Below are 13,829 nucleotides of genomic sequence, written 5' to 3'. Positions count from 1 at the left end.
AAAATTCCTCCCAAAGTAATTTTTATATAAAGTGCTGGAGAAACTCTCTTTGCTTTATTTGTGTGCATCTTCTTTTGAATAGTAATAGTAATTTTGTATGTTTGAAGAAATGGTACTTTACAATTTTCCTTAACTTTTTTGACTCACGTATGGAATGCCAAAGTGTTACCGCTGCATTATGGTCTGGGGTGGGTACGTGTGCAGAGTGGGATGTTCTTGGCTGTTTAGGCTATGTTACACATGCATAGTGAGTTTCTGCTGTCTGAAAAGAGGGGAAATCCTCACTCATTGAAACAATTTGTCTTTCAGATTAGGCAAAAAACGGTGGGTCTTTGTAGTGGGCTAAAAGCCTGCAAAATCTCACCACTGTATTTTTTTCCAGTAATCCAAAGATTGTTTGCTCAGCTGCTTCTATTCAGTGTAGCACTTAATATGAGTACTTCAAAAAAAAAAAGAAGTGGCTGAAGCAAGGAATATATATGTATATGTAAATTCACATATACTACTTGTTTCAAACCTCCTTCCATATTTACGTTATGTATTTCATGTGTGCATGTGTGTGTGAGGAGTTTGGTGCATAAGCACTCTGGGGAGGGATGTCAGCAATTTTTGCAACTGAATCAGCAGAAGTTGTTGGAAAATGGACAGACATGTAGCAACCGCTGGTGGTGAATGCTGCGGTTCACGTCGTAGTGTCTGATCCTGATTATGGGCCTTAAGCTCATACTGACAGGCACAATCCCACTGTTTATGAATCTGCCTCTAAATGCTTTCTTTTGGAGATGCACGCAGCCATGAGCACACCATAGTTCGTTCTGACATTTCCTCATCAGCCTTGAGGGAGCTCTCCTGAAACCTGCTGCCCACTTGTCTTCTATCACAGTGAAAGTTCCCAGCTGAGTAGTGCTGGGTAGGGACCAGTGGTGGTCCGAGGTCAGGGGGTGGCAGAAAGAATACAAGGGAAAGCTCCATGACATACCCACCTCCATGGAGGAAGGTGTGGGTTGAGACTTGCTGCCTCATTGACTTCTGCCTTTCAGATGTGGAGAAAACCCAACTGGTAATGCAGAAATCTAGGGGCTTTAATTTCTCTACTGATACTTCATTTTGGGTCACTTTGAGCCAAAATTTCTGCTTTTATCTTTGAACAAGTGTACTGCTCTCAATGCTTGCACGAGGTGTCATTGGCTCTAGGTAAGGGGTGTTGGTTGTAGCACTGACCTGTTACTATGCCTTGCAACGCCTGTTAAGTACATTATTTGTTCTTCAGCACGTTTTGTGATCAGTTGTGAACTTTCAAGAGTTACACATTTCTCTGAGATGCTGAGTAACTACTGATTCTCTTTTATTTTGTTGTAAATAATTCAAAAGGATGCTTATACAAAGCTGTGGGTGCCCTACTGCATAATTAATGCTACAACAAAACCACAGCAGCATTAAAATAAATTAGTTGAAGAAGAGCTCTGCCTGCTACCTACAGAGAAAACTCTGTCCTGCCTTTTTAATGTACTGGATATGTATCTCCAGGTCTCTATCGGAGCAATTTAGAATGGATAGCATGGCAGAAGTCCTTGTGTTGATGTTTAAGAAGGGATAGAAAGAATAGGAATAAAGATGGCGTTCTCATAGAGAGTTCAGAGGCCATTTGGAAAGGACCAGTGGATGTGAGGTGAGATCAAGGCTTTGATCTAAGTAAGATGCAATCTGCATCCATCAGTTTCAATAAAGGCACCGCATGCAAGTAGGTGGGCATTGGGTGTCAACTTGGCAAGTTGAACAACCATCTTTTCCACATTGTTTGCAGAAGAAACTAATATGAACTGCAGACTATACCTTTGTTGTGAACTTTTTCAGATTTGCGTACTAAGTACTATTTGTGTACTAAGTACTACTTCTCTGAAAGGGTGGTCAGGCACTGGAATGGGCTGCCCAGAGAGGTGGTGGAGTCACCGAGCCTGGTGGTGTTCAAAGAGCGTTTGGATGTTGTGTTGAGGGACATGGTTTAGCGAGAACCATTGGTGAAGGGCGAATGGTTGGACTGGATGATCCTGTGGGTCTTTTCCAACCTTAGCGATTCTATGATTCTAAGTACTTTCAATACAGAATTTGAAAGTTAGCAATGATTACTTTGCATAGTGATCCTTTTTGAAGTGAAGAGCCCTGTATCCAGAAGAAAACACTAAACAGAAGAAAGCATTCTGCTTTTAAGTCTGTATTTTGTATATAGATGTCGTCTGAATCCTTTTAGCATAATATAAGTTAACATGAATATTTACATACTTTACACGTAAAAATAGAATTTTGAACTATTTATTTGAATATGCAAGTATTCTGCCCTGTTCTGTTTTTGCTTTCTAAATCAGCAGACAACTTTAAAGCTTTGGTATTTCATGCCCTTCTCACAGTAATTTTTCAGTTCTTCTTGAGTGCTGATACATGGTTACTTAGCTGTCAGATACTGAAGTTTCTCAGAAAGCTTTTACACCCATATTCACTGTCAGAAACTGCTCAGCTCGTTTCCTTTTTTTTTTTCTTTGTTCGTTTTTTAAATCCCACTCTTAGCATTTATCATAGCATTTCCTAAATTATTTCACATCTCATGGTTTCAGTTAGAAAACTGGTGATGTTGCCATCTTTGACTGAACATCCCAGTGCTGTAGCCTGCAGCACTGTGGTGGTGCTGGGACCTGGTGAGCAGCTGGTCTGAGAATATCAGGAGTGTTAATAGTCAGCTCTCCTGAACCTTGCTGAGCACAAAGCTCAGTGAAACTGCCCAGGTCATGCATCTCTATCCAGCCCTTTGAAGGCTGTGTTGTCCCATGTCAGTGAATACTGTTATTGGTCACTTCAAGCATTTTCTAGTAGCTTACTGGCCTATCTTCCAGCTGAGCTTCAAGGCTCATTCTTGCAGATCTCGAGAGATATGTGCCCACCTTAGCTGTGTGCTGATGCTGTTGATAAGACAGTGTTGCTTTCTGGTGAATCTGTTCCCTTCACTTTTGTGCTCAGGGGGAGCTCAAACACAGCTCTTCCCTTCCTCATCTTCATGGAAGAGGAAGGCACCTCATGGTAGTTAGTCTGTGCAGCAGGACACTGTTGTGGTATAAAAGAACCTTCTGTACACCTTCATATAAGACCCTGAAAGATTTTTGGCCGCCTCAGGGATGAGCACCGCAGAAGTCCTTCTTGGAGAACCAGCATCAGCATGGGGTGAGCAGCCATTCTGTTGTCATCTCCCATGAAGATGCTGAAAAGATGTGTGATAAATACACGTGACTTTGATCAGCTCTGCAGAATGCCTCATGACAGACAGCCTTGCTTAGGGGGCTGTATCTTTGGAATTCTGTTGAGTCATGCTGCTGATTATTTAAATGTAAATAATAATTGACACACTTGAAAATCTGAATTTCATTAGGTGAGGGTATTAGACGTAGACACGTGAATTCTTTTTTACATAGCACACTGTAACATGCATACTAGTTTTGACAAAGATGTCTCGTCTCCCCCCCCCCCCCCCCCCCCCCCCCCACCCCGACAGAGATGGCAGATAATAATAAGCAACCAGACAGGGTTATACAACAGGGGAATATTTTAATCATCTTTGTCTGGGAGGAGACAGGCCAATGTGAGTTAGCTCTTAGACAGTCTACTTTACTGATACTTTGCTTCAACAGATTGACAGCATCTCAGAAAAGAAAATAAGTGTTTGCTATTCCTGTCATAGACTTCTTTCAATCACTGCGACAGATGTTCCAAGCATGTTGTTCCTCTGTTAGGTTTCTCTAGTAGTAAAAATACTGGAGTTTAAATATAGTTTAAGCTAGTTGAGATCCTTTGTTTGAGCATGGTTCAAAATTGCATTATACCCCGTTTAAATCATAGTGTAATGGGACAAAACCACTGGACAGACTATTGGTTTATCCAGTGCAAGTAAGTGAGATGAGACCGATAACCAAAATGTGTATGAAAGATACCTATGTTTAATATGGGGAAACTCAGAAAGTAGAAGGACTGTGGCCCTTGTCACCTCTCCTCTCTGTCATCTCCCCTGCTCATGCACCGCTGGAAACCACTGGGACAGCTAACAAGATGGTGCAGGCAGAATTATGCTGGACAAGTAGATGGTAAACAGCTCCTCCTCTTTATTACTCTCTTCATTTGCTATCTGGAAGACTGCTTGATATTCATGAGACCCACTCTGGGAGACTACCACCTCCCTGTAGCTGCTGCTGCTGGCTCTGCCTGGAATTGCATTACAGGCTCTTCCAGTAAGCTCCGGCTTCCCCTGTGATTTCAACTGCAATTCTAGTCAGTGACATTGATCAGGGAAACTCTTGTTTGGCTGCTTGCTCTCTGCAGGCTTTCTGCTCTCTCTTCATGACATCTGTCATCAGGACACGTGTACAGATTAAATTGCTTAAATTGCAGTGTCTGGGTTGAGGCACTCATTTGTTTCGAAAAGCAATGAGTAGATCAGCAGTGGGACACAGTTCAAGGTTTATTTCATCACCTGGACTTTCACTCTGGTGGAATAGGTTGGGTTTTCAACTTTAGAAAATGGAGACTGTCACTTTGCAATCTGTTTCATTACTGGTTAATTTTGTAATGCACCATGATATTATTCCAAGAAGGATGTAGAGAAACAGTAGTGCTGTGGTCCCTAGTGCCTAATGACTGAAAACAGTTGGTATCCTTGGTGTTGTTCCCCTTCTTGGGGGAGGGGAGAGAAGCTTGCATGGTAATCCCCATTTTGTGAATCTGGTGGCATTAGAAGCAGTGTCTTGATGGTTCTGCTTCTGAATGAAAACTCACTTAGTTGAGTATCCAATTTTCTACCTTCAGAGGAGAGAGAGCAGCCATTTGGGCCCTGCTGTGATCTCTCTAGAGCACAGGCCTTATGAAGAGTGGCTGAAGGAGCTGGGATTGTTCAGTGTAGAGAAGAGGAGGCTCAGGGGAGACCTTATTGCTCTCTATAACTACCTGAAGGGAGGTTGTAGTGAGCTGGGGGTCAGCCTCTTCTCTCGTGTGACTAGTGATAGGGCTAGAGGGAATGGCTTCAAGCTGTGCCAGGGAAGGTTCAGGCTGGACGTTAGGAAATACTGCTTCTCTGAAAGGGTGGTCAGGCACTGGAATGGGCTGCCCAGAGAGGTGGTGGAGTCACCGAGCCTGGTGGTGTTCAAAGAGCGTTTGGATGTTGTGTTGAGGGACATGGTTTAGTGAGAACCATTGGTGAAGGGCAAATGGTTGGACTGGGTGATCCTGTGGGTCTTTTCCAACCTTAGCGATTCTATGATTCTGTGATTCATGTAAGTGGTGTTTTTTGTTTGGTTACTTTTTCCTAGGCTTGTTTTACAAACTTAGATCAGTATGAATGATCTCTTTTTTTGTTAATTTGGAGGGTTTTTTGCACAGCAGTGATCACAGAATTGTAGGGTTCGGAAAGAACCTCTGGAGACCATCTAGTCCAACCCCCCTGTTAAAGCAGGTTCCCCACAGCAGGTCACGCAGGAAAGCATCCAGGTGGGTTTTGAATGTCTCCAGAGGAGGAGACTCCACAATCTCCCTGGGCAGCCTGTTCCAGTGCTCTGTCACCCTCACAGTAATGAACTTCTTCGTGATTGTATGGAACTTCGTGTGTTCTAGTTCTTTTCTCAGAGCAGTGGCTGTAGCTGTTTACTCATGTATTTCTTCATGCTACTTGTGTTTATTTAGTGCCTGTATGTATTTGAACTGTGAGAACAGTGAGAAAAACCTTGAACATCTAACTTCTGTCCCTTTTTGCATTACTCTTCTGATTTAACAGAAGTGGTTTTTTTTGTTTTGTTTTGTTTTTTGCAGGGGTGATGGTGGTCTTCTCTTAAATGTTTTTATGAAAGAAAATTATTTGTGCAAGATCATTAACCTACTTCTTTGGGCTTTAGTCTCTATTTTAAGAGCCTAGAGAAGTATGGTGGGGCAGTTGCTGCATTAGTGTTTCAGATTAATTTCTTTTGTTCAGCTCACATGCCTAACTGCAAGAGCATGGTGAAACCATTATTTCCTGAGAAAGGTAAATCACAGAATCATACAATTGCTCAGTTTGGAAAAGACCTTAAAGATTGTCAAGACCAGCTGCAACCTAATCATACTACCCTAACTCTAACAACCCTCTGCTGAATCCTGTCCCTGAGTACCACATTCAGATGGTTTTTAAACGCATTCAGGGATGGTGACTCAAATAGTTTGCTTTGGGACAGATGCCTGAGATTCTTCCTGCTTTATTTGTCCCTACCCATTTATGACAGCGAGGTTTGCAGGAAGGTAATGGAGCCTTTAGCTTGGGATTGAACAGTGCTAATTACTGCAAGTGAGGAGAAGAGGTAAGGAGGGTAATAAAGGTGCTCCTGCGTGCCATAGCACTTGGATATAGCTAACAAGAATGGGAGATGGATTGATCCTAACCTTCTGGCAGGGTGCTTTGTCATCTGCCTCAAGGCCTGCAGTAGATCAGTCTGCCTCCCACAAGCTCTCCTCCCAAGGCTGTCTTCCCCAAAGGGAAAAGGGAACAGAAGAGTTACATAAAAATGTTTGCCTTCAAAACTCTCCATTATAAAACTCATCCAAAACTCCGACTAGCTGAGTCTAAAACTGGTGCAAACTGTTTCTCAAAGTCCTTCTTTCTGCATGTATAAAGAACACAAATAAAGCAATAACTTAGTAGTGGGGCACAATATTACTAAATGACAGCAAGGAGAGCCACAGGCATGGATTCACTATTTAGTAAGGTCTCTTCCTCCAACAGAGGATACAGTTTCTTTGTTGGACATCAGCAGCTGAGAGCGCTGGTGGTGTGTTGTGAAAGAGAAACTGACATAGTTGCAGCCGTTTTACCTCACTGCTGAACATTAATGAACCGTAATGTTTGCATGTAAGGTATGGAACCTGTTCCCTATGCTATTTGTCAGAAGTTTTGGGGGCATCAAGGGAAGGTGGGTGTCACTTGTGCAACAGGCAAAGACCTCAGCCTGTGCCTGTAACCTCATTTGAACTGAGAAGCAGCCGTCTTATCTGCGGCTGTTAATGGCAGAAGTACGTTCCGGCTGCAGTGTTTTAAAGCTGGCTTCGGAAGGGATCATCAGTGGATAAAGAACATGCATGCATTGCTCTGTGTGATCCCCCTTGGCTTGCGGCTGCACATCCAGGGAACCGTGGGGCTTGCGGGCAGCGGTCATTGCTGGCTTCAGGCTTCTTCCACGTGAAAGGTAGGGACGTGGGGCAGCGTGCAGCCTGTTGGTCCTGCAGGGGAAAAAAAAAAAAAAAAAAGGACAAAACATGAGGATGGGTTTGTCCTCTTAACGGAAAGTGACACTGATTTTCTGCCTTTACTCTGGTTTAATTTGAAAGAAGGCAGAGAGGGTGTTAAAATTACATGAGGGCAGTCCATTCGGTTGGTTCACAGGGGCTTGGATGGAGTTAGGAAAAAACTGTTTGCCCTTAGTCAACACAGCACTTAAGGACCTCTGTTTGAAAACGCTGTGCTTAACCTTCAGCACACGCTTACGGGCTGCCCCTGACTAGCAGTGGGTTTAAGAACATACTTAAGTGTTTTCCTGAAGGAAGACCTAAGTCTCCTGGCAAGCGCTGTGCTACGGCTGCATGCACCTTCCTCGTAAATCCGGCTACCCGCGGCACACTTCCCTCCCTTTCATCTCCCGAGCTATAGCTGGGTATATCGATTTTTCCGCTCCTTGGCCGGCTCCCGAGAGCTCTAGCGGCAACCTGAGCGACCCGGGCTGGTCCGGCAGCCGAGCACCGGCCCGGGCCCTCTCGGCGGCGGCGGCGATTCCTGCGCCTTCCTCTTGCGTAAGAGGCGGGCCCGGCCGCGCCGCACCGCGGTTGCCATGGCGCAGTGGCGGGGGAGGGCCCGGGGATCGCGGCCGGCCCGCGGCCTCCCTGCCGCCTCCGTGGCCGCCGAGCCCGGAGCAGGCGGCGGCCCCGCGGCTTCGGCGGCGTGGGGGCCGTCCTCGGGGAACGGCGCGTCGGGCCGGGCGGGCGCGTCGAGGAGCGTGCCCGGTTCTGGGAGCCGCGCGCTGCGCGCGTAGGTGCCGCTCCGCGAGCCGTACTCCGGCGTCGTGTGCCGAGGTCCCGCGCGGGACGGCTCCACCATGCATGGAGGGCATGACGGAGGGGGACGGCGGCGCCTGCTCCGGTGAGTCCGCTCGGACTGTGTTGTTTCCTCTCGCAGCTGGGAACGGGACAGCTCCCGGCTCGCCGCGGGGCGGGCGGCGCCTCGGCGTGCTCCCGGCCGGGCTGTAAGTTGGGGAAAGGCGATGTCTCGTCTGGAAGTGAGTGGAAGTGCTGCGCTGCGGAGCGTTCTACTGTAAAAACGTGTCTGAGGAGAGCAAACCCTGCCCCGGTTAATAGCGCTGTTGTGTCGTGCTGCATCGCCAGAAAACAAACGCGAGTAGGGGGGAAAAGCGAAGTGGATTTAACTTGCTGAAGCTGTTTTCCAGCGGAGGGGTGAGAAAGGCGTTAGGATGTGAGAGCACGCTACTGGGAAATAAGCTTGCGTTACACCCACGGAGCATTTACTGTACATTGGTTATAACCCTGTTGTTTTTGTTGTCTGCAATTAATTGAGTAATTTCTTCCATGACTGAAACTGCGGGTTGAGCGTGTTTGCTCCGAGACGGCCCTCCAGAGCGGGCGGCCTTCGGCTTACGGCATTAATGAGCTCCTGTGAGGTGCTCTGTGTGCTCTGGGGATGGATTCCTGAAAGGTGTCGGTGGGGGTTAATTCCCTGTTACATAAACAGCCAATAACAGCGTCTGGCTGCGCTGGAGCAGCTCAAAAATAGTTATTAGCTCCTAGGCTATTACACGGAGAAAAGGCTCCGTTGGTGTGCGCGAGCAAAGGCACTTTGCTTGTTGCAAACGTTATTGGTAGGGAAAAGACAAAAACGGATTAGAAGACTTTGTAAGAATTAAAGGGAGACCGCAGCTATGTAAATAGGGAAAGCCTGACCTCGGGCTGTAACGCAGCTTCAGCACTCGATTTTACAGCTGGGACGGCATCTGTTCCCCTGGTTGAAGTGGGAGGGGAAGGCAAAGTCCCCACAAACTGATTTTCAGGAAGCTGAGCGTTGTACAGAGACGTTTCGAAACAGTGTTGTTGTTTCCGTCAGGAAAGCGTTGCCTGTGTGCTACAGGTGTGTGCATGGGCATCTGGCAGTGGAGTCAGAGCTTGCCGTGCATCCAGCTCAGTAACGTCGCTCCAAGATACAAGCACACGAGCAGCAGGGTGAAGCCCAGCCTCACATTTATTGCTGCAGTATTATGCAAGAGTTCAGCAGGCTCTGGGCCGTGCAAGGAGAGCAAGGAGAGAAACACACTGGAAGCTGAAGTGCTGTGGCAAGGGAATCTGGGTGCTTCAGCCCTGGGGATATGCAGGGGAGTGTGCGTTACTCCTCATCAGTGTTGTTTGAAGTTCCAATGCAGGAAACAGCCAGCTGATGTCTGGTGGGTGAAACAGGCCTGCTACCTGTTGAAGAAGCCTGCAGAACCAATGCTGGCATTTATATGCTATTCAACAGTTGGCCAAAAGCATACAGCTGTTCTTTTTGGGTACCGAAGATACTCCTTAGGATGCTTCTCTGTGAGAAAGTAGCTTTGTGTTGAATTCAGCTTTTTCATTTCTCCGATGCTCATTAATATTGGTAACTACTTCTCAAGAGATAAAGTAACTCACGTTTTAGTTGTTTCAGCTCTAGGGATTTAACACATTTATTTTCAAAGACAGCATTACTCCACATCACAGCAGCTATTTATTTAGGCTTGTAAGGCAAACATATGCGTTTGCATTAACCTGTCTTTCCCTCACCTCCCCTGACCCCAAAGCAGTTCAGACTGAAACTCAATAAGTTAATCACAGTTACCTTGGCAAAACGAAAAAGAAATGAAGATGGATGAAGCTTCAACATTACTTTGGGTAGGGTGGGCACGCAGAGCTGAAGGAATGAGTCGCTGCTGTTTTGGCAGCTACCTTTGACAGTATAGTGTTTCACCATGTACTTCCTCCGTGGAGGAAGTGCCACATGCCCTGACATCTGCTTTCCTCCTGGAGCCTCTCTGAAGCTCCCAGGATTGACAAAGAGTCTTCAGCACAGTTGTATAGATGTGCAAATGTCTGAGCAGCGTGGCCATGACACATAGCTAGTGTCAGGGATCTTTGTCTTGGTATAGGTATGCTTGTCACAGTGAATTAAGTGTCTGTGCATCACTTACAAACTGCTTAGTACAGTCAATATAATTATACAGGAGTTCATGATGTTTTAAATTAGGAAGAGTTTTTTCTCCTTTGTCTGTTGTGTATTATGATTTGATTATTAATCCCAGCCGTGGTGATGGTGCTGGGGATGACAGATGACAGGACACAGTATGATGTAGAGAGTCAGCTATTAATATCAGCTCATCCGTTCCTGGCTCAGATTGTGAAAAGACATTGAGAAGGCGCCTGCAGTACAGCAGTGGGATTTATTTTGAGGGAGAAGCCACAAGAAAACCCAACCTCAAATCTTCCATTAATGTATTTGGAGATCTTTTTGTGATATCAAATCTGATGGGTAAGTTCATGAGGCATATTTTACCAAATATGAACTACAAGCTTGCTTTCATCTAGGAAGTGGGTTACTACAGGGAGACTGAGAAGCAGACTTTCTCTTTGCCAACATCATTCTGCTAACTGGGCTGGTGGAGGTTGGGCTTTAAAGCAGTGTACCCACTACTTTTGATGCGGTCCAGGTGTCCAGCTGAGACTCTATGTGCATACCATGCTGTTTAGATCTTGACTCTCTGGATCTTGTGGGTGAATGGTCATGAACCAGCTCATGCTGAGCGCATAGGATTTGATTCCAGTTGAACACGCCTTTATGGATGAGGTCTTTATTGCCACTGTGAGTTAAAATGGCACTTCTTTATTACTTCATAATTAAGTTTTATCTTTAAAGATCACTCTCAAAGAGGTTGAAGTAGGCTATAACCACGCCTGGAAGTTATGAGTGTAATCATAAGGAGCTCCTTAAAGTTGAGATGGATCATCGCTGGTTTAATTGGTGTGAGTTTTACTGTTGTAAAAACTTGGGAAAATTAGTTAAAGCCCATCACTAGGATTTTTGAAGATCCTCAACCATATTAAGATTTTTGATTGTGGAATTAATTGCTGCAGGTCAGAAGAAAAGACTGTTTTCTAACTCTGCTAATTTTGTGCTGTGCATGCAGTAATTAGCTTACACTGCATTTAGGAGACACACACAGAAGTCAAGTGTTTTTGCAGAAGAGGTTTTGGCAGCTTACTTTGCATGGGCCCAACTGAAAACAATTTAATAGGGTCTGATTTTTAGAACACCCCTTGCTGAAAATCAGGCTGTTTTAGGAGAACTGTGGTTGCTCACCTTCACTCACCAGCTGCTTTGGGAGCCGTTGGTCCAACTATTTAGCAAGCCCTGCCAGAGTTTTTAAGAGCAGGAGGAGTTCATGCCCCCACTTTAGATACAACAGCCATATGTGATGAAATGGTAACTACTCAGGCTTCCTTTAAATCATTGTGTGCTAAATGAGAAGATGCTAAGGAAGGCATATAATGGGTTAACTTGAGAGAATGTTTTATGTGAGTGCTTGGCAATAAGCTGTCTAAATATCTCTATGAGACTTCATCTCTGCAGCAAATGTGTTCCTTAGAAACATCCAATAACTCATCATTACAATAAATCATGGCAGCATGGAAATGCTCTTGTGAGCCGAGACGCACGGGAAGGCTGGGGTTGGCGCCAGCACTGAACCCTCCTGATCCAAGGCAAGTTCCTTAACTCTGAGACCAGGATTTTCCCTCCATAAATATTCCCTATGCACCTCCCCAGCCTCGTCCTGCATGTTCTCTTCATTTCTCTCACTGAACTGCACAAAAGCAAGCGTCCTCTTCCCTGTTCTCCATCCGACGGGGAACGTTGTGCTGCTGGTAGGCATACTGCTACCTGTTTTCGTTGCTCCATTCCTGGATGCTTTCCAGCGCAGCCAAGTCCTTGCTTTCATCTACGCCCTGGGATTCCAGAGGAGCTGTGAAGAAGCAAACCTTTGTGTGAGATTTGGCTGCTTTACAGAGTCGCTTGCCACAGGGGAATGGAAGTAATAACAAGGGAGTTCCCACAGATGGATGGATATTGTGGGGCTGTGCCAGGAAGTTTGGTTTCCTAATAAACCTGTGAGATGAAGTCTTCATTCTATTAAAATCGTTCAGAGCTTTGCAGCTGGCCTGAGCACGGTCTGAATTGCAGTGAAGGAGCACAGCTAACAATCTTCTGATACTTAGGATTCCTTCTGCTCTGGAGATGCTCCAGTTCCAAGCATGGGATCACTGTTCTTGGTCCTCTGGTAACATCTTGGTGGAGGAGCAGTGTCTAGAAGTGAGTTAGGGGTGGGGTATCAGCTTCACGTCATTTATTCCATGCAGCATAGACTTACCTGCATACGAGGCGTATGGAACACGTATATACAACTAAGGAAAAGCTTAGAATTTCAGCATCTTTCATCAAGTTTGTAGGTTTGCAATGCATATGGTGCTGTTTGTGCAAAAAGCAAAGCATAGCCCTATTAAAGCACTTAAAACCTAAGTGTTCTCAGAATGCATCCTCTGAACATGAATATATCTGTTAATTGAATCGAATGAACAATAGATGTTAAGTCCACACTTGGTAAGCATGTGCCAAACTGTTCCTTGTGGGTACGTCAGATGATTGAAGTAGTAGATTTGGAGTCTATTTCTAAATCTGCACTTAAAATACATTGAAATTATGTTCACAGACTGTTGGTGACATTTCTTTTAGAAAAGTGTTTTTGTTATTCTTTACAACTTTGGAGATTTTCACATTAAAAAGAAAACAACTTGCCGTGCTTCTGCAATTTATGATGAAAGTAAGTATTAATGCAGAGTATTTAATTGTTATCAACTTTAAACGCCCGGACTTGAATTTCACTCCTTGAAGTCCGCATGGCTGTTTTTCATGCAAGTCAATCAAACAAACGAAACAGAGCTTTGGATGACATGCTTCTTCTTCTTCAGTTGGGAACTGATTAAACTGTTCTGGAAAAATACTTCATAATGCAGAACTTGCAGAAGCCCATACATTCCACAAGCAGCTTATATTCTGCTAACGTGTTTTCTGACAGAAAATGGTTCTCAGTAGATTTCCTCAAAACAGCATCTTCCTATCAGCATAACAGCCTACAGTGTTCCTGGGGAAGCGGGGCATCAGCCTAGCCTATGCTATTTCTTAAGCTATAGAAAACTGGCCAGCTACTACAGCTCTACAGTGCTAGCAGTGCCCTCTGGTAATAGTATAGGAGAAATAGCCAGTAGGTCACTAAATACAATTTAAATTCATTTCGGGTTTTGAAACACCATAATCCTGTAATGAGTATTGACTCCCATGTTCATAATGCTCAGTTACAGGATGTGCATGTACCTTAACAGCGCGCTTACCAACCATAACGTGTTTCAATTTATTTTGCTATCATTTTATGGATATGCATTACTTGATTTGGGGATAATTCTGGGGATAATGTGCCATATAATGCGTTTCACTCTCCAGTGCTAAGATATCAATCTGATCTTTTTTGAAAATGAGTTCTTACAAAAGAATCTTAAAGGACAGTATATGGTTTGATGTGCTTCATCTATTTCTTGTTACACGGGATTTGTGGTACAATACTTAAAGCTCCTTTGATAATACAGCGCAGAAATTCGTATTGGCATCTACAGGGTATTCCCAAAATGTGTTTCCTAGTGCATTTTACTGC

General features: G+C 44.8%; 1 protein-coding gene across 10 annotated transcripts in view; it reads left to right on the top strand.

Moving 5' to 3' along the window:
- Positions 1-13,829, top strand: part of HIVEP1 (human immunodeficiency virus type I enhancer binding protein 1) — a 119,075-nt gene that overhangs the window by 30,523 nt on the left and 74,723 nt on the right. For 5 of the 10 annotated variants that reach the window (XM_046932702.1, XM_040695437.1, XM_040695436.1 and 2 more), the window contains exon 1: positions 7,636-8,188. The exons of the other annotated variants lie outside the window; for them this stretch is intronic. In XM_046932702.1, the coding sequence (XP_046788658.1) occupies positions 7,636-8,188 (553 nt within the window). Of the gene's footprint in view, positions 1-7,635; positions 8,189-13,829 lie in introns of those variants that run through there. 10 annotated transcript variants of the gene reach the window in all.

Source organism: Gallus gallus, chromosome 2 (assembly GCF_016699485.2).
Source record: "Gallus gallus isolate bGalGal1 chromosome 2, bGalGal1.mat.broiler.GRCg7b, whole genome shotgun sequence".
Taxonomy (NCBI): Eukaryota; Metazoa; Chordata; class Aves; order Galliformes; family Phasianidae; genus Gallus; species Gallus gallus.
This window is presented reverse-complemented; position numbering and strand designations above follow the sequence as displayed.